Source organism: Temnothorax longispinosus, chromosome 10, assembly GCF_030848805.1.
Source record: "Temnothorax longispinosus isolate EJ_2023e chromosome 10, Tlon_JGU_v1, whole genome shotgun sequence".
Lineage (NCBI taxonomy): Eukaryota > Metazoa > Arthropoda > Insecta > Hymenoptera > Formicidae > Temnothorax > Temnothorax longispinosus.
This window is the reverse complement of record NC_092367.1, coordinates 20,548,128-20,569,886: the sequence shown is the minus strand read 5'-3', so window position 1 is coordinate 20,569,886 and position 21,759 is coordinate 20,548,128. Positions and strand designations below refer to the sequence as shown.

The 21,759-nt window shown below is 34.8% G+C and overlaps 2 protein-coding genes across 6 annotated transcripts; one reads left to right on the top strand and one right to left on the bottom strand.

Annotated features, from left to right (window-relative positions):
* Positions 1-144: 144 nt before the first annotated feature.
* Positions 145-12,270, top strand: Rme-8 (receptor mediated endocytosis 8). 3 transcript variants are annotated; one of them, XM_071790834.1, is made up of 19 exons: positions 145-501; positions 1,176-1,440; positions 1,631-2,476; positions 2,767-3,210; positions 3,600-4,010; positions 4,148-4,713; positions 4,994-5,906; positions 6,031-6,387; positions 6,474-6,665; positions 6,760-7,272; positions 7,369-7,947; positions 8,065-8,494; positions 8,577-8,859; positions 8,980-9,193; positions 9,290-9,475; positions 9,563-9,703; positions 9,801-10,041; positions 10,130-10,258; positions 11,240-12,270. In XM_071790834.1, exons 1-18 carry the CDS (start codon positions 431-433, stop codon positions 10,243-10,245), a joined length of 6,768 nt encoding a protein of 2,255 aa, XP_071646935.1. In that variant the 5' UTR covers positions 145-430; the 3' UTR covers positions 10,246-10,258; positions 11,240-12,270. The 3 variants fall into 3 exon arrangements, with proteins under 3 accessions (XP_071646935.1, XP_071646934.1, XP_071646936.1); XM_071790833.1 differs by lacking the exon at positions 11,240-12,270 and having other exon boundaries at positions 10,130-10,583; XM_071790835.1 differs by lacking the exon at positions 11,240-12,270 and having other exon boundaries at positions 146-501; positions 2,842-3,210; positions 10,130-10,583.
* LOC139820507 (tyrosine-protein kinase receptor torso-like) lies at positions 12,116-21,557 on the bottom strand. 3 transcript variants are annotated; one of them, XM_071790858.1, is made up of 18 exons: positions 20,369-21,557; positions 17,798-17,843; positions 17,524-17,666; positions 16,851-16,977; positions 16,570-16,677; positions 16,383-16,453; positions 16,128-16,290; positions 15,797-15,963; positions 15,584-15,710; positions 15,341-15,480; positions 14,832-15,042; positions 14,440-14,612; positions 14,201-14,297; positions 14,058-14,123; positions 13,910-13,983; positions 13,558-13,772; positions 13,336-13,473; positions 12,116-13,242 (listed from the first exon to the last, which is right to left on the bottom strand). In XM_071790858.1, the coding sequence occupies exons 1-18, from the start codon at positions 20,513-20,515 to the stop codon at positions 13,059-13,061; spliced, it is 2,397 nt and encodes a 798-aa protein (XP_071646959.1). In that variant the 5' UTR covers positions 20,516-21,557; the 3' UTR covers positions 12,116-13,058. The 3 variants fall into 3 exon arrangements, with proteins under 3 accessions (XP_071646959.1, XP_071646960.1, XP_071646962.1); XM_071790859.1 differs by having other exon boundaries at positions 18,697-20,509; XM_071790861.1 differs by having other exon boundaries at positions 17,524-17,843; positions 18,697-20,509.
* Between the last annotated feature and the right edge of the window lie 202 nt (positions 21,558-21,759).

The window sequence follows — 21,759 nt, the reverse complement described above, 5'->3', positions numbered from 1 at the left end:
CTCACTTTTCGCAGCAGCACTGTGCCCGGACACTGCCGACATCTATCTAGAAACAGCTGTTCGTCAACACCCCTAACGCCCCCCATAGCTTAGCCAATAGCCATTAGCCATTCTCCCGACCGTCATGGCTGCTTCCAGGTTGACGAAGCCATCAAAGCCGTCAAAGATGACCGTCGTTAGATGAAAGGGATTAATGAGCACGTACGCAAGTACCCCTGTTTGGACCGAAATCAGCAGCAAGGACTGCATAGTTAAAGTTTATACCTTTCTTCTTATGTCCGTAATTTATGTAATGACGGTCCTGTAATTTTCTAACTCGTGCGCGAATGTTCTCCTACGCCTTTCACCTTGTGCGAGTAGTGTTCTGCGGTTTAATTAAGACCAAGACTTTATCCGAACCGATACGATTGCGTCCACAAGAAATGAAACAATGATGCCGATAAAGGACAATCAAGATGTGGCATGCTTTTTAGTTACCAAGCATTCTACATGGAAAGGAAAGTAAGTGCGATGCGTTGTTCTTTCTCTCTCATATCTATGTATCAATCCATATTTTTGCACGTCAATTCAAGACGTTGCGTTGGAAAGAGATGTAGAAGCGAATTAAAATGTCCAACGTCAAACAAAAGATTGTACGATTGTTCGACGGTTGGTTCATGCAACTATATAAGGTACTAATGCTGGGACACTTTGTGTGTCTCTAAGACCTATTGTCCGGAGACACCTTTATCATTTTAGTTTTTAAGTAAGTGTAATGCGAATTAAAATCAAAGATAAAAATATATGAAAAATATTTTTATCTTTGATTCTTTGATTTTAATTTTAATTTGCGTTACAACTTATTTAAGGACTAAAATGATAAAAACGTCCAGACATAGGTGCGTGTCCAGGCATTGGTACATCTTAATGTAGAAATAATCGATGCATCATGACAATTTTATGCAAAATTTACATGTAAGAAAGTATCGCTTATTTATGATTTGTATAGATTGATATTTTGATAAGAATATAATACTTAAATTGTGTGCCATCTTTATGTTAGATATGTCTAACAAACATATAATTTTTCTCATTAGGTATTTATTTAACCAAGTTACGTTCGATAATATATGACTCTTTGAAATAACAATGCTATTTTCATTCACTTACATCTAACAATAAGTAATATATTTTAGGTACAAGCGTATCTTCTCCATTGGCTCTATGGGGATAACGACATACAATCCTGGTACATTAGAAGTGACAAACAAATGGGAATATTCTGATTTTATAAGTGTACAGCCAATAAATAGAAATCACGTAGGTTCTCATGAATTTACTATAACCGTACGTAAGGAACGGAAAAATGAGACCATGAAGTTTAGCTCTGAACATAGACCACACTTATTGACAGAAGCACTCAAGTACAGAAATTATGTTGAAAAGTCTAAAGAAATTTTGGTAAGTTTACACATGCACATGTATTTTTTCTTCTTTCTCTTCTCCTACTGAGTATTATATGTGAAGGAAATGAGCCCCCACACTTGGAGGGGGAGAGAGAGAGAGAGAGAGAGAGAGAATTACTATATAATATATGCATACATTATGTATATGTATGTTACTATATGTAATGTTATATTTATATTTGCAGAGATATTCAGCTTATAAACATCACTGGTCTGATACAAGATTACCCATTGTATTAGAAATAACACCATACAGTCTTGATCAATTAGATCCTGCGACAAACATGGTATTAGCTAGTTATTGTTATAAAGATTTTGAAGGGCTCCTGACAATGAAAGATTATCCCAATGGATTTGTGATTGTATGTGGTGGATTTGGACGTCTGCATCTCTTCGCTTCTAAACATATGGAAGAGATAAAAAAGAAATTGCAAGAAACTGCATTAAATAACTTGGGCATTAATATAAAGATGTTGAAGGAGCCTATAAGACTCGATGACTTTATTGCTCAAAGATTAGGGAAATTTAGCAGCGACGAGCATATAACGAGTGTATCGGAATTTACTGTCCACAAAATCTCCTCGAGGCATCTGGATCCTCAAAGAAGAACGCTTTGTCTTTCAGACACTTGCCTGTTGGAAAGAGATCCTCAAACCTACAACATTTGTACTCTTAGGCCACTGTCGGACATTTTCACTTTGATTCGTGATAACGATAATCCTCAATTGTTCACTATACAATATCTCAATGGTCAAATGCGCAGTTATACCGCGACAAATAGAGATTCCTTATTGGCATCTTTACTGGATGGTGTAAGAGCATCTGGTAATAGAGATGTTCATGTAAAGATGTATCCCATAGCCAGAGGTAAAAGACTCGGACCTTTCAATCTACCTGTTGACGAGGAGGTCGAGACGACGCATGTCAAATTCCTTCAGCAGCCGCCTGGAGGACGTACGTTTGCTGAAATTTTGGAGAGATTTAACGCAAATGTACCGTACAGCGGGCTTAATTACTCCATTACGCAAGACGTAAGATGAAGCATTTCTCTATCTCTGATTGCGTATACGAGAGTTGTACTTAAGAAATATCGTTAAGTAATCATTACGCATTTGTAAGCACATGGGTAAGAGTTTGTACAGTACATTGAAGCGGTTAAAGTGTTCGTGAGACTGCGTGAGAGAGTTTCGAGTTTCCCTTTGAAACTTAATAAAATTGATATACGTGTAAAGAGAGAGAGATTGTTAAGTTTTAAATGGATACGTTTATATGAATTATAAATAGTACATAACGGGACATGAGACATTTTCTGTTTATCCAGGAAGTTGTACCGCTTGAATGGACTGTAACAACATTACAACTCCAAGTACATCGTATCACGAATGATTACTTACAGGGGATTTTTACTGAAAATAAAGACAAGATTATCCTCGGGGCTTTGAATACTTTAATAAGCAAAGATCTCGAGACAAATAGCGAGATTGAAGCACAATTTCATGCACTGCGAAGACTGGTGGCTAGCAAAATCGGTTTCGCTGCATTTACAACACTTCCTGGCTTTAGAGAAACCGTTGGTACAAAGGTCGTGAAGGCTTTGAAAAGACAAAATTGTGGTGTAACGCAAGCTGCCATAGATTGTATTTGCGCTCTAATGCAACCAATGCATGACGATTGCGATTTAAGACAAGAACAACTGAACAAAAGTAGTCTGCTCAGCAGTAATAAGTTTTTAGAAAGTCTACTAGAAATGTGGGTTAATCACATTGTAAGTATTTCACAAATGTTATATTTACTCTTATTGTTCGTAACATCAAATTTGTTGCGTGTATTTCTGAGATCTATTTTAAAGCCTTTGCTTTGTATGACTTGATTGTCTTTCAGCATTTTTGTTTGTTTGTTAATTATTTGTAAATTTTTTAATTTCTGAAATATATTTATCGATGTCTCGATAAATTTAACATGTGGTTAAATTTATGTCTTTTACTATAGAAGCAATAAGAAGCTGTAAAAGTTTTTTGATAATGTGCAGAGATATCCTAAAATATAATAAGACATGAAATGAGAGAGAGAGAGAGAGAGAGAGAGAGAGGGGGGGAGAGAAATCTGATTTACTGTGCAATACATCGTAGCCTTTCTTTTTTTTTAATATTACAGATTCATGGTACAGGTGCACTGGTAGTCTCCGCTATGCTCGATCTTTTAACATTTGCCCTGTGTGTACCATACAGTGAAACTACCGATGGCAAACATTTTGACAATCTTTTAGAAATGGTTGCTACAAGAGGTAGATCTTTGTTTAAATTGTTTCAACATCCTTCGTTGGCTGTGGTCAAAGGTGCTGGATTAATAATGCGAGCAATCATTGAAGAGGGTGCACCAGAGGTAGCAGCAAAAATGCAAGAACTGGCACTTGCAGAAGGAGCTCTACCAAGACATTTGTTAAATAGTTTATTTACGATCGGTAGTGACAGCAGATTATTAACGCATCGACAATTGTGCCGACATTTAGTAGGTTTGTGGATCACGGGACATCCTACAGCTATGGGATTATTGAAACGAATTATGGTGAGTCGATATTGTCTATATTGAAATAGGATTCGCACTCTGTAAGATAGAGACACACGTATATGCTTTTAAAATAGCGCCTATTACGCGGTGCATTTAAATACGAATAATGTGCAACTGCTGCAATTTGTTCGTAGCCGGTGGGTTTGTTGAATTATTTGGATTCTGATGAAAAAGTACCGGAGTCATTCTTGGAAGAAGAGAGATTGAACAATCGTGACAATTTAAAGATTGCTATAGATCATGCGTCAAGAAATAAGAAAAGTCCACAATGGATCGCTATCGAACGTCAGATGCGAGTAGTTGAAAAGCATGTAGAAAATGCTTTGCAACATTGGGGTGCTCGTATTGGAATAGAACGTAGAGAGAAGATTAAAGAGCGTCCGATAGTTTTAAGAAAACGTAGAGAACGAATTAAATCTGAAGCAAATTGGAAATTATTCTATTATAAATTTAATCAAGATCACGCACTGCCAAATTTAATTTGGAATCACAAAACGAGAGAGGAATTGAGAATAGCTTTGGAAAACGAGATACGTGCATTTAGTTCAGATAAAGACTTGGCTGGCGGAACTTTGATTGCGTGGAATCATAGAGAGTTCGAGGTGCAATATCAATGTCTTTCGGATGAAGTTAAAATTGGAGATTACTACTTGAGGCTTTTATTGGAAAAGGATAGTCCGGACAGTCCTATAAGAAAATCGTAAGTACATATATCGATAACCATTTTACATACATTCGACGAAAAACGTATCGTGTGACGGGACATTACCAATTTTGTGAATCCAAAGGTAATTGATTGACAAACGACAAACTGGTTGCGTAACAAACGTGACGAAACCAACGGTAGAAAGAAGAAAGAAAGAAAGAAAGAAAGAAACGTTTACGAGGTGTTACAAATAGCATGAAAATAAGAAAAAAAAACTATGCGATAAATGTTTGTCTAGACAGTTTACGTAACGATGTCTTATTTTCAATTGCAGATACGAATTTTTTAATGATTTATACCATAGATTTTTATTGACTGCGAAAATCGAAATGAAGTGCCTTTGCTTGCAAGCAATGACGATAGTGTACGGTCGATATTACGAGGATATTGGTCCATTCTCAGATACGAAATACATATTGGGAATGTTGGAACGTTGCGCGGATAGAACGGAGCGCGATAGGCTAGTCATGTTCATAAATAAACTCATATTGCACAGGCGAAATGTCAAAGACATAATGGATCAGAATGGTGTACGAACCTTAGTCGATTTATTGACGTTGGCACATTTACATACTTCCCGAGCAGTCGTACCGGCGCAAACCAATGTGATAGAAGCGGGTCCACAGCAGGAACGAATGGAGAAAGAATGGTATTACAATAATGGAGATCAACGTGAAGGTCCGATGAGTCTAAAAGACCTGAAGGAACTGTACGGTTCAAATCATGTGACTCACAAAACAAAAGTTTGGGCACAGGGATTAGATGGATGGAAAACGATTTCACAAGTGCCACAATTAAAGTGGAGTCTTGTTGCAAAGGGAACTCCCGTGATAAATGAAAGTGAATTGGCTAATTTAATCCTCAACATTTTAATCAAGATGTGTGAATATTTCCCAAGTAGAGATGCCGATGACGCGGTAATTAGACCATTGCCACGTGTGAAGCGATTGCTATCCGATCTTCAGTATCTGCCACATATTGTACAGCTTTTGCTAACGTTTGATCCAATCCTAGTTGAGAGAGTCGCTACGTTGTTGTGTGAAGTGATGCGAGACAATGCAGATGTGTCAAAAATTTATCTTACCGGCGTATTTTACTTTATCTTAATGTACACTGGTTCTAACGTCTTGCCAATTGCGAGGTTTTTACAACTTACGCACACTAAACAAGCCTTTAGGAACGACGATGTGAGTCTGATATATATATGTCTGATATTTACATCTGTTTTCATTAATAAAAATTGTAATATACGTACACGTACGATAGAGAAATACTTGTATGTATAACATTGTTTTGTCGTGTGTCCTTTAGAACACTTCTTCAGATATCATGCAACGAAGTATTCTCGGCCAACTGTTGCCCGACGCAATGGTGAGTTATTTAGAGAATCACGGAGCAGAGAAATTTGCGCAGATATTCCTTGGAGATTACGATACGCCGGAAGCAATTTGGAACGCAGAAATGCGACGAATGCTTATCGAGAAAATTGCTGCGCATATTGCAGATTTTACTCCCAAGTTGCGAAGTCATACCATGGCCAGGTATCAATATATCGCTATACCTGCTGTAAGATATCCACAATTGGAAAATGAATTGTTTTGTCAGATATTCTATCTCAGACATCTTTGCGACACTGTTAAATTTCCACAATGGCCTATCCCAGAACCTGTAAGTTAAAGCAAATCAATTGACTTGATCTTTTCTGTATCGTGCATCGTGCATTAATGACTTATACGAGTGTGCTATTGAATTAGGTACAATTATTAAAAGATGTATTAGACGCGTGGAAAAGAGAAGTAGAGAAAAAGCCACCTCTAATGACTATGGATGAAGCTTATAAGCAACTTTGCTTACCTAGTGGAAAGCAGCATGACGAAGCGATCGTGAGGAAGTCATTTTATAAATTAGCTCAAATGTATCATCCTGACAAAAATCCTGAAGGCAGAGTAAGCTTCTATTTATTTTGTGAATTATTTTAATACTTTTATGTGAATGTGTGCGCGCGTGTGTGTGTGTGTGTAACAATAATAATGATTCTAGGACAAGTTTGAAGCTGTTAGTCAGGCATACGAGTTTCTATGCAGTCGCAGTTGTTGGTCGACGACTGGTCCTAATCCTGACAACATCGTTTTGATTTTAAGGACGCAGAGCATCCTTTTCCATAGATATACAGATGAGCTTAGACCTTACAAATACGCTGGTTATCCTCAATTGATTAAAACGATTAAGCTGGAAACGGATGACGAACGATTATTTTCAAAGTCTGCCCCATTGCTGGCAGCTGCAAGTGAACTTGCGTATCACACAGTGCACTGTTCGGCTTTAAATGCCGAAGAATTGCGAAGGGAGGGTGGTTTAGACGTATTGTTGGAAGCGTATACGCGATGCGTATCTGTTTTAAGCAGATCGAGCAAACCCACTGACATAGCAGTGCAAGTTTGTATGCATATAACTAGATGTTTCGCTGTTGCCGGATCATTTCGAGGATGCAGAGATAAGATTATTGAATTGCCGCAACTTGTAAGAGACCTTTGCAGAATACTGCATTTTAAGGTACCTACAAAGATATAAATTATAACTAAAGAATATATAGAACTCTTTCCAACTTATTCCATCTCACGTTTTATTTTTCTTTGTCCTCTTTTGCAGCATTTAACAAAATTATGTGCAGTTGCCACAGAGTGCGTTTCATCTCTTGCTACAGACAGCATATTACAAATGCAACTATTGCAATCCGGTGCTTTATGGGATCTGTTGCTCTTCATGTTCAACTACGATTACACATTGGAAGAAGGTGGTGTGGAAAGAAATCAAGATGAAAATCGTCAGGAAGTAGCCAATAACTTGGCTAAATTGGCAATTCGTGCTTGTGCTAGATTAGGTGGTTACATGAAGGACGACAACGAGACCCCCGTTAATCCAGTTACAGTTGCCGCTCTAGAAAGTTTATTAACGCCCTATCTAGCACGTCAGCTTGTTAAAGATAAACCTGAAGAAATTTTAAAGATACTGAATTCTAATTGTTCAAATCCATATTTAATCTGGGACAATGGAACCAGAGCGGAATTAAATGAATATTTAGAACTGAAACGGCAAGAGAGATTAAATAATAGCGATAATTTTGAACATGATTTTAGTGATTTCAAATATACTGCTCATGCTGACGAATTAGTAATCGGCGAAATATTCGTCAAGGTATACAACGAGCAACCAGCATATCCAATCGAGGTAAATTTATTTCCAAGTTGGAAACAAACGTGTGCGTGTGCGTGCGTGCGTGCAAGGTAATTTATAACCGCTACGGTCCGTGACAAAAGTAATCTTGGAGAGCTATTTAATTTTCAGAATCCCAAAGGCTTCACGATAAACTTGCTTGAATTTCTATCACTATCTTCAGAGTACTTAACATCTTTAGGCAGTATTAGTTCGGTTAAAAAGGACCAAGATAAATTGGAGCACATCGTGATGGCGCTTAAAGCTCTGAATAATGTTATCAAAAATAACCCTGGCATTGAATTACAGTGTATGGGACACTTTAAATTGCTATTTGGACTTTTAAATTGCAGTAATTTTAAATTAATTCAAAAGAGCGCTCTAGAAGTGATCAGTAATGTTACCAAGAATCAGGAATGCGTTGATGATATTGCCGCAAATGAAGTTGTCGTGCATTTGTTGTTATGTTTGCACAGCTTGAAAGAGTATCAGCTTCTCGCATTGGAAACTTTATACGCACTGATGAGCTCGACTAAAATTGTTAAGGATGCATTATCAAAAGGTTTGTATACACAGAAAGATACTGACAGGTATTTGTCGCGTGGATCATGCATTGAACATATTTGTTATGTAATGTTTTCCAGGAGCTGTAGTGTACATTCTTGATCTCTTTTGTAACTCGAGTAATATTCATACGAGAGAAGCAGCAGCTGAATTACTTGCAAAAATGTCATCCGATAAATTAGCTGGACCAAAAGTTAAGCTCGATTTATCGAAATTTTTACCTAGATTATTCAGCGAAGCTATTCGCGATGCACCCAAGCAGTGTGTACACATGTTTGAGACACAGCACGAAAATCCTGAATTGATATGGGATGATGATGCAAAGGCTAGAGTAGCGAGAATTATTGCGGAATTGAAAGACGAGTAAGTATTATAAATTGATTTATCACGTTCCTTCCCTTCTCTCCTTTCCCTCTTCTTTCGTACCTTCCTTAGCGATGTGCAAGGATGTCGAGTTAATTATATTGATATCTTATCTTTCAGATACCACGCGTTACAGAGACGAAATCCAAATGCCATATTAAAGTTACCTGATACGCAAAATAATATCGATATCGCGACGAACGAGCCTGTCGTAGGTGGAGTGTATCTTCGATTATTTATAGCCAGTCCCGCTTGGGCGCTTAGGAGACCAAAGGAATTCTTAAGTGAGCTGATGGACTCTACATTAACATTAATGTCCAAGGAAAAGACCGATGTAAGTATTATAATAAAAATACAGTGAGAGCTAACGTATGAAAATATTATCTTGACTTGATTTATTTTATGTACCTATTTTTTATTTTCTTTCTAGACGGATATGTTGGAATTAACGACACAGGCTCTTGTGTGTTTACTCCAAGCGCAACCTACTTTGGCGGACCAAGTACCATCCTTGGGTCATATACCGCGACTTTGTCGACAGATGGCTGCTCATAACGGTCAGCCATCGGTATATAAGACAGCTATATTAATTCTACATCAATTAGCGACAAGCGAGGTGAGTAAATCACCTGTCGTCAACAATCAGTTGTATATAATCTACACGTACGTTGCTAATTTATTTGATTTATTTACTCGCGTTTAGATTTGTATCTCATCTATATGCCAAACGGAATGCATAAGTCCATTAAAGCATGCGATGCAATCGAGAAGAGACATGATCGCGGTAGCATGCGAGACGCTGAACAGATTATTTTCGACGAATGAAGATAGACTTATCAAGCAGGTATGTGTAAAGAGGATTTGTCATGCTTCACATATACCGCGTTCAAAACTATTGATGGTTTTTTATTATTATTACATTTTTTTTATTGTTATCGTAGGCGTTGGACGCCGAAATGGTACCATATCTCTTAAATATATTGGAAGGACGATTAGATATTGTTGAAAACCCTGCCACGACTAAAGCACAAATAGTAAAAGCTTTAAAAGCCATGACGAAAAGTTTACTTCTTGGTGAAAAAGTTAATGCCATTTTGGAAAAGTCGAGTGTATGGGCAGAATATAAGGATCAACGGCACGATCTGTTCATTTCGAATAATACCAGTTCTGGTTATCTTACAGGTATAATATATATGAATAACTTTAATGCATAGCTAAATATATATATATATATTTTTGCCGATTATTAACGTGCTTGATCGTTATTTAGCTGGAACACCTGTATCTGCTGGCTATTTGACAGCAGGGCCAAGTACAACTTTAACCACGGGCCCACCACCAGTAGACAAAGAAGATAGTTTAATTAATAGAAACGATAGCATCTGATATAGATAACATTGTAAGTGATACAAAAGGCAGTAAGAACATTAATATTGAGAGATTCCTGTCGGTAAATAATACCGGTATAGAGACTACATTGTCTGTGATTTTTGGCTTCTTAAAGAGAGAAATTTATTAATTAAATATATTGTTTTTGCCGTATAATCTTTATGTTAGGATTACGAAGTATATAATATTTCGTTCTTTAATTACATTTATATGTGAGCAGTAACATAGTTATAAGCTTAATCATTCGTCAGTTTTTAAGAAACATAAATATATATAATTTTACTTATATATATATATATATATATATATATATATATATATATATATATATATAAGTAAAATTATAACACACACACACACACACACATATGTATATATATACCTTGCCCAAGCAGTCTCTATGTACATACATACACACATACATCAGCAGTCTCGTAATGAGATTTTGTCACGTTTCTAGAATTTACATTTGCTGTAATGTAAGTTCATTTATAAAGTGTTTAAGGAACAAAAATGAAATCCGAATAGTGTTGCCTGAATGTTCAAAGTTGACTTTTTTCTTTCTCAAAAATCTAAGTGAAGGAATAATTATCGGCTAATTAAGCTTAACTTTGAATAACGTTATTGTAAATTACTTCCTTTTCTGGTATTTTTTCCCACTTAACTACGCGGCAATATTACTTTCTTGTTCGAGGTTCAATTTCTAAGCTTAATTACGCGTTAATTACATTTCCACTTGAATTTTTATTAAGGAAAGGTTGATACTATGAAAAGAGGAATACATCTTAACTAATTCTCATATCTTTAAGAATATCTATGTATAATATAGGAGATATTTTTTAACGAGATTAACCATGAGTTCACGCATGTAAAAAATTCCCGAAAATGTATAAGATTTATGTAATAATTTGCAGTAAAATCAAAAAAGAAAAAAGAAAAAACCATCCAACAGAAATTCATATGTATAACGCAACAACTTTCTCTGTGATAGCATGTGTTGATCGCGACGGGGACACAAGGAGAGAGAAATAGAAAGAGAGAGAAAGAGAGAGTGATGCCAGTATGTTCCAAGCCTTGTCACTGTAAAAAAAACATCAATGGCGACATTCCAATCAGACAGAAATATAATATGTATTTATATGAAATTTAAAACGTCTTTGTTCTGCGAAAAGGAAATATTAAAAATTAATGTTAAAGAATTGGGAAGTCTATCTATACTGATCAGAAGCTAGTAATACGTAATTTTTGTTAAATTTATGTTATCGGAATGAAAAGTTTCATTGATTGTGAAAAATATATTTATATTTTTACTTGCTCATTTATAATCTATTATTTTTCTCTTTAGAAGAGATCATATTTTTGAATATAACAAGAATAACAAGATATTTTTTAGTTGTGTACGTGTGGCTAACTATTACAATTCAATCGTATTTTGGATTTCAAAAATAGATGAAAAATATTTATTATCTTAAAACACATTTTTTTGCTGCATACTTTAATATTAAGAAGGACATTATTATATAATCATATTGTATAATTATATCAATTTTTCTACGACTTTTCTAACGTTTTCCAAATATATATACGACTCAATTACCATGTATAATTTTATTCAAGTCGGAAGAAATTGCATATTACTAACCAGATTATTGGATAGTTTATTTACCATAAGATTTTTCATATAGATTCCTGTTTATCCTTGAATTACCTTGAAAAAAAATTTAATGATCTGGTCAACCATGCACATTATATTACAATTATTAGAAAATCTCAAATTGTACAAAGAGTGATAACATCTGGTGATACTATAACAGAAGAGATTCTTCTCAGTGACATAACATCCATGTATACACTCAAACGATGCAAGAATTTAAAAGATGCTTAGAACACGTTTAAATCTAAAAAAAAAAAACATCAAAAAAGAAGGACAGAAATGTTAGAATATCTTTTTAGATGTCTTTTAGAAGACATTTTAAGAGTATATTTAGACGTTTGTGTTTTATGAGCAACATCTCTTTTTTTCCATAATCAATTGCTATAAGTATTCAATTAATAGTATATACTTATTACTAACAATAAAATAACATTGACATGGCATCGAGAGATTTTAAATATTACAATACGAATGTATATTACATTACTCTTACTTTATCATGCATCAATCATACATTTTTGCATTTCAAGATTGGCGAGTCTTTGCTTTTCCAAGTAGCAAGCGACTGAATATGAAATATGAATGTTTTCGCAATAATATAATGATACATATTTGCATAGAACATACTTGCAAATAATTGCTAAATTTTGCTAAATTCGTAATTTGTTTATTTAGAAATAAAGGCTATTTGTTGGCAATGTTGACTTTTAAATTTTATGAAGCAAAATATATAATTATTAGTAGTACTTTATTCCTATACAGTCTCGTCTTTTCTAGAAAAAATAAAGGAAATAACTAAAACAAAATACGCGTATATATATCGTAAGTTCTGTATAAATTCTGAATATGCATTACAGTTACAGCATATACTGTGTACAAAGATATAATTAATGATTTAAAAATTGCAAATAAATAGGAAAGAGCTTCAGCCAAGTTGATGTATTTATCACTGAGTTCTTTTTTAATTGCAAGTAACATTTGTATATCCGCGCGCGCGCTCACACACACATACGCACACACACACACGTATACAAGAAGAAATTATATGCCACAAATTATTGTATGTATAATTAGAAAATAAACGATTTTGCACACAATAAAAATTCGACGAGCTTGATGAGCTAATTAATAGTTGTGCTTTCTACATTAATTCCATTTAACGTGCATTAATCGACCTTGGCTCGTTACTTTCGTCGGCTGATTCATATAAAACATCGCACAGACTCAAGTATTTATTTTCCGAATAATCACTGAGCAATTTATCCAAGCTTTGTTTCAATTCTGTAAAAGTAGGTCTACTTTGCGGTCTCATATTCCAACATGAATACATTATGCTGTATCTGGAAAAGATAAAAGGAAAAACAATAAAGTATAAAACTGAAAATTTATATACTTAAAAAATCTAGATAATTATAATGTTATAACATGCATACAATTCTCGGCTACAATTGGGTGGTCTCTCCATTCGATATCCGGATTTGAGAAATTGCAAAATTCTATTTGTGGGAGTACCAGGATAAGGCATGGCACCTAAAGTAACTATTTCCCACAATAAGATACCAAAAGCCCATCTATAATCCAAAATTTCATTGTAGACAATCAAGTAGATGGCATAATGTAGTTTATATAAGTGTAGTGAAATAGAATATACGTACACGTCGCTGTAAGTAGTATATATTTGATGTGTTAAAGCCTCGAGTGCCATCCACTTTAAAGGCAATTTACCATTTCCTTTCTTTCGATAAACATTCTCTCGATAGATATCCCGACTAAGACCAAAATCTGAAATTTTTACCACTCTATCTGGTCGCACTAATACATTACGAGCAGCCAAATCACGATGTACTATCCGATTGGAAGATAAAAATTCCTAAACATAACATCCATTGTATTCTGATTTATATGAAATAACAGAATTAGGAAAGTGGATATCTGGCATATTGTTTCACTATTGTAAACTTAATAGTATACGTGATACAGCGATTGTTAATATTTGGCATGACCTACCATTCCGGTAGCTACTTGTCTAGCAAAATTCAATAAATCGGCAGAAGTAACATTCTCTGTATATTTTATCACATCTGTAAAAACATTTTGACAGAAGAATTACACACTGTATGTATAATTATATCCACGTGCTGTCTGTGTGATTTACCTTGCTGAATATCGTATAAGCAATTGGCGATCGTACGCGTATTCTTATAGTTGGAGACACATTTTTCTGTATAATAGAAAAATCCTTTGTTTGAAAAAACATTTGAAATTGTTATCATATATGTAACGTGCGTCATGTATTACCTTGATCTCTCTCTGTGTTCTCATTAGCAACAGATACCGTATTGGATTTCAAGTGAGTCCTACACTCGAATACGGCATTCACCAAATTCTGCCAAATCTAAAAACAAAATGTAATGGAATGATTGCTTTATTGCATGCTTTATTAAATATAACAAAGCACGTACTCGAAACAAAGCTATAATGCATTTTTCAATTTAGTATTTATAACCGTACTATATATACTTTTTGATGCAGCTCACCGTCCTTAAATACGTTTGTAAATCACCCTTGCTACAATATTCCACTACTAATAAAGGTTTATCGTACAAAGTGCAATATCCAATTAAAGATACTATGTTTGGATGCTGACCAGCAGATTTCATCATTGAAATCTCTTGATGAAAATTTCTTATATCCTCTACTGTTGGATTATCTGCACATAATGGGAATAAAATTGTTCATCCATATAATTTTCATGCTTCTCTGCATGTGTAATTATTATATGTATATGGACGCATATGGACGTATTTATATACGTTTTCTCTTGTGTGGTGAATATGCCTTACGCCGCGGCGTATTACATATTACACACAATATTATTACATAAATAGATTTTTCTCTGTTTCATGTTATATACGTATTATTCAAATACCTTTCATCATCTTAACAGCTACATCTGCGATAGCGCCAAATTCATCTTGCAATGAGGCAAGTCTGACAATACCGTACGCCCCACTGCCTAATATGCCTTTAAATTTCAGCTGTTGTGGAGTAAGTTGAAATTTATCATGAGGCAAAAGAGTAGCGCTATTATCTACTGCATAATCTCGCTTTAAAGGTTTCTTAAGAGAATCCATAGAACCCTGTTGAGCGCAAAATTACGAAAATCTGAGACAATCGCTTTGGATTTAAGATAATTGGAAAATTATTTCAATAATAAAACAGAATATGTATAATAAAATAAATTTTGGGATTAACATCCGGTGAAAGATTAATTATAATTATTAATAACAAAGCTGTGTAAATTTTCTAACATAAAATTATTAACCAAGAGTTGATTGTACTAAACTTGATTGTACGACAAAAAGTCAACCGTCAATCGTCTTACAATTAGCCATCCAGGTAAATATTGCACTAATCATCATTTATCGATGAGCTTACCTCAAAATGCATATATTCCATATTAGTTTGCTTATGCTTCTTATTGTTACGACGTTGACGTTGCATACAGATTATTCCAAACACCACCGCAACAATCACTAATGTTGATAACGCTACAATGATCTCGCGATAAGATAGCTCTGCAATTATATTATGTCGCACATGTCTCATCCAAATGTCTCAATTTTATTCGATATGTGACTGATGGAAATGCCATGATTATTATGTCTACTGCACGCCTACCTGATGCTTTATCGATACTTCCGGATATAGTCGATTTTAAACTTACACCACCTGCTGATTCTGCCACAATACTGATTTCGTATTGCAGTCTCACATCGACGTTCGAGAAGAGAGCTTTGACCGCATCCTATTAAAAAAAAAGCAAAATTCTGACTTTTGGTATTTTTATAATTAAAAGAATTGTTTACTTAGCACGCGAATAGATATACTGACGCCAGATACAACTAGTAAACGCGGTTTGAGTTGAAACGATGAGTCAAATTGTAACGTATAATTGTCTGGCTGTAGAATGGGTTTATTCCAATTAACTGCAACATCATACGATCCATCACTTCGCTTTCGAATGTACTCCGTCCGCAAACCTTTTACCTTTTCAGGTGCTACATATATGTAATCGAGAAAAGCATCTGTTATACATTTAAATCAGTTGAGCTTTGATAAAAAAGCTCAAAATGTTTTCAAAATCTATCCGCTAAAGTATACAATGAGTTTTTTCATTATTCTCTCTCTTCGGGATTATTATATATATTACATATGTACATACCGCAAACGCTTACGTTGTGATGAATTTCTAGACACGATGGAGTGACGAAAGTAAACATTGTTGCATTACTAACTTTAGAAAAGTCATCGTTACTCGATCGGATCGATATAGTATTATTCTGATTGTACCGTAAGTGTCTAAGAGAAAAATGGAAATCTGAAGGCTGAAAAGACATGTATGAACAATAACTGATAATTTGATAAAATTAAGATAAATTTATGTTAATACGTAAACCACACACTCTCTCTCTCTCACCTTCTTTAAATCAAAATTGATCAAATCATGTTCTCCCGACCAAGACAATATATTATAGTTACAGCTCTGGTCTAAAAAATATTATATAATAATCACAATGCTGCTATGTATAATAATAACATAACTAGAAATTGTTTAAGCATATGTTGCGTGTTTTAATATATATATATTATATTGCGCGTGTTACCTTCAACAGGTTCAAAAATAATTTCGGCTCGTAGTTGACACACATTGTTACTTTCTTCTTCAATTTTTACAAGCGAAATATGTTGAATTTGGTTTGGTTGGTAATCAACTGCAAATATCGATCTTAATTGACGCTTGATAAGAGGAAATTGTAACGCAAGCTTATAATCGATCTCGAATACTGCATATTCGTACATAAATACAGCGCCTAGCTGTTATGCGATTAAATTACGCGCAATGTTACGCCAAAGTAAAAGAGATTTCGATTCGAGATAATAATACCTGCGTAAGTTGAAAACCAATCCGACGTTTCAGCTAATGAAAACCCGCGCTGTGTTATTCTGTGTAAACGATAACGATAAAGCGTGTCTGGTGTCAAGTTTGAAAATGTCGACAATCCGCCGTTGCTCTATGGAAGAAATCTGCCTTGTAAAGAGAGGCAAAAACGCATAAGCGCCGCTCGTAATCGAGAGGAATATATATATACTCAAGTTTCTCGACCGATTGATAACAATTAAGACGCATCACGCGATATACATGTAATATAATGTACGGGGAGTACGCGAACGAATTTAAGAAATATTTCTTTTTGATTCTGGCGTGATTCTTGCGAAAAGTGCAAAGGTGCAAAAAGTTGCAAAGGTGCGATTATGCGAATGTGAATTAATTGAAAACAAATAGAAAATAGAAACGCCATCGCGTTAATTTTATCATCTGTTTCTAGCTCGATATTATTGCGAGTATTATTGTTAACGCGCGCGCACGGGAGTAGGTCTAACATATATATTATACATATAGTATATCCTAAACTATTTAAAAATTATATTCCATTCTCTATATACATGTAATGTTTCTCACGTTCGATCCTTTCGTGTCGAGTAAAAGAATTGTGAGGGTGACAATTAAGGGTTCAAAGAGTAGCATATAAAATTGTAATTAAAGGTAGCATATTTACCACTGTGGCTGTATCCCAAGCGTCGACGGAGACGCTTTGTTGAATAACGTAGCTTCCAGGATTATGCTTAATTATTAGCGCGTTCATTCCTCTGCAGTGTAAAGTTACGTTTGCGCCAGCTTCCTCCTTCGTTCTCGGATAAGCTATGTCGCAAAACAACTTTAATGTATGCAGTATTGAGTATAATAATGTATGCAGTGTATAATCCAAGCGAGGTGTTGTCAGCTTTCTTTTAATTAAACAATTAATTCGCGTGCAAGTTTATATAACTTACGCTCAAACTCGCCTGTAGGTTGCAAACAATGATTTCGGCACGACTTCTAAAAAACAAAGAGGCAAGGAATAAAAAAAAATATATAATATGCTTATTGTAATTATGATTTGTATAATGTTTTGAAAATAATTATACATATATACATTATACATATATTGCACTGAAAAAAAAATTTTTTTTTAGATCCAAGAAAATACTTATTTGATGTAGTACTAAAATGACATATTTACTTAATATTAATCACATATTTATTTAGAATTAGATATTTTTACTTGATTTAAGTAAAGATATATAATTCTAAATAAATATGTGATTATATTAAGTAAATATGTCATTAGTACTATATCAAATAAATATTTTCTTGGATTAAAAAAATTTTTTTTTAGTGTGTATATATCATGCACGGACATGTCCGTAGATCGGTAAATTGGTAAATCGTTTCGATATTACCGAACGAGCGGCGAAAAAGGTCATGGCGCGAACGACGCGCATATCGATCGATTAAAGCCCCTTGCACAATGCTAGGCAACATCAGGGAATAGAAATCAGAAATCATATATAAATGCAGAATAAACCAGTGACACAGGCAATAGACACAGAGTTTCCGTCACGTTGGAAATTCTGTGCCTATATATATTGTCTGTTGCTAACCAAAATCATAGCATTCGAATAATTTTTTAGGTTGTAATTAACGATTTTTTTGTTATTTCCTGTTCCTATTTTGCCTGTTGCCTGGCATTGTGCAAGGGGCTTTATCGGCTTGACTTGCGAAGCGCGTCGATTGACTCGTCCGAATTGATTTCAGTGATAATGTATAATATCAAATAATACGTATGTATGTACATTATACATACTCGCGGATGATTTAATTTAATGTAATAAGAGCGTGGCGATTTTACCTGAGACGCAAGGTCGTCGCACGTCGCATATAGTATATATATATATATGTATTAGGTATATCGCACGTGGATCGCTTTATTATCGTTATCTCGGCTAGGTGCATGGCCTAGGATATATATTATGTATGTGTCCTAAACGCGCGATAAACCGATAAACTGACGCCTCATCGTCATCGTCCACGCTGCCACACGCTGCTTAATTTTCACCACTCGAATTGTTCGACGTGCTTGAATTGCATGCGCGCGTGTAATTGTCGTCGCGTGTAATATATATATGTCTGACGCGACAATCAACGTACGCGGTACGCGGTACGCGCTGAAAACTTAACTTTTATGTTGGAAATATATGGAAAAAAGAAAAAGAAAGGAAAGAAAAAAACAACACTTGAAAACTGTTTGTTGAAAGGTTTTATAATCTATAGATAGTTCGCGAGCACGACTTTCCACAAGTGCAAAGGAAATGCGAAAAAGGAGATAAACATGTTTAAAACAACTCGATGCATTATGCAGTCTACCGTCTGCCGCCTTGTACTCTTCTCTTTCGATATAGCTTATATGTACAATATACATATAAAATAGTGGTACAGCAGTAAACATTTTGCCATTATATATTATATGTGTGTGTGTGTGTGTGTGTGTGTGTGTGTGTGTGCCTACAATTCATTTCAGCTCAATTAAAATAAAGCTAGTAAAAGCAGATTAGAGTTTAATGAGAATTTCGATACGCATTTATATTTATGTTACATATTTACGGTACGTACGTTGCTATAAATAATATTTACGCGTACGGTGTCGTTCGCGAAATATTGTACATTAATTGCCATTGTCGCAATGTTGCAGCTTTTAACCGAAAAGTCGTTAAAGGAGGGAAATTGTGAATCTTCTTTTATTTAAAGAAAACTAAACTAAACATTGTGTGCAAGTCGAGTCCGATTCGACCGCGACGTGGCGATTGGACGTGTATGCCATGTATGTACATACTTGTCGGTCTACTTTTCAATGATATATATTGACACAGGTGTCAAAACAAACGTCTAAAATGTGTTAAAAATGTGTCTCGATGAACACGCGTATACTTATTTCGGTACGTTATTTATTTTGTATAGACTCGACATATAGATAAACTCTTAAATTCTAGAAAAGAGAGAGAGAGAGAGAGAGAGAGACTAGGTTTTCTTCTAGCAAATCAAGCTCTTTTCTCTCTTTAGTTCTTAAAGATATGTATTTGGTCAATGTATTTAAGAAATAGGCTATAAGAAATATTTTCGCTCACATGCATGGATGTTGATATATTATACATATATGAGCCTCACGACTGTCAGTTTCCTATTGGCAAATTAGCAATTCTCTCTCGATAGTCTCGATAGGTACCGTTTAACGGTTTAACCGTCGCGCGATATAGGTCCAATTGAGTTTTACGTTGCCACAGCAACAGAATTTTTGTTCTCTCTCTCTCTCTCTCTCTGTGTGGCTTCTTCCAAGCTAATTTATTAGAAATTCAGAGATATGTTACAGGCGATGTAAACCAATTCTACGTATGACGAATAATCGAACTTGTGAAATAGAACTCCATATAAGACGTCCTTTTACCATTTATCTCATTTATTTCCACCCAACATTATTTTTGTATGCAACTATATATATAGAATAAAGTTTCAGTCAATTAACTTACGTTTCTACATAGCGCTAGACATCCAGCGGTATCCAAAGCTTCTTGGAGACGAAACCCATGGATAGTAGAACGTACACAACAAAATAACAAAAATATCAACAGCATTCCGTCGATCTTGCCCGAAGACATGCGGCGCGTATCACCCATTCAAGATTAATATTACTATATTAACTGAAGAGCACTTGGATTTTCGGATAGATAAGGATAAGGATAAAGCTAAGGATGAAAAGAGAGAGAAAAGGGAAACGGCTATTTTCTTCCTTTTCAAATTTATACGTTTATATGTATATAAGTTATATGTGTTAAATGTATATATATATATATATACTTATTACTTTGTTTATTTTCAATTGAACACTGCGTGTTGCAAATCGCGCCAACTTGGAGTGGAGCTAGCTATAGTCAACTCACAATCAGTCAACTAGTCGATAATCGATATATATTATAATATTTCAATTCCGTAAGCGGCGTAAGCCGTAAGATATTCGTCAGAGATAACACAAGTGTAAATGTGATGTGAAACAAGCACTTTTGCATGATATTATTATTCCACCTGAGATTATACCTAAAATGCTTTATCTTTGAAACACGCACGTTTCAGCGGTAAAATCACATGAAATTTTATTATTTCAATGCACAAACGGCACGTATTCGAGTCAAGTGACCCTATCATGATTCATGATTAATAACATAAAATTAATTGTGAGCTGTAAAGCTGAAGAACGTGACACAAATAAATCCACATTAGAAGACGCTCGAGTGTTATTTCAACGCGTATATTTTTTACGGCGGCGGCGGCGGCGGCGACGGCTCCCGCTCCCTACCAGGGTACCCTACGAGGTACGACTATCTTGTATGTATGCTAATAAAAGGTGGGATTTGCACTCCCACTTCCCACTTTTTCCCTCTATACTTGGCATACTTGCCATGCCTCGTCACTTTTACAAAAATATTATATAATTCAGACGAAAAAGAGTTTCACGTCTTAATAAATTTGAAAAATTACTATTATATATTATATATTAATATATTATATATGTGTGTAATACAGCTTCTGCAATAAAATTAATAGAACAACGTATTTCAAGTATCTCATCATCCTTAGCTCGACTGTCTGACTGGTGCTAAAACTTACGATTGCATATTTCAATTCTTCTTCAAGTGCATTCAACTTGAAATAATCCAACGATTCGACATGAAAAATGTATCGTTCAAAGTAGAGGGTATATTGTAAATGTAAAGCAATAATTAAAATTGATTGATGAGTTTGCAACGTTGTTTATACACATAGTATATATATTTACATACATAAAAATTACTGTGAAAAGTCATAGCTCTGTATTTGTGTAATATTATATTTTTTTAATGAAAATGTCTTATTGCTGATACAT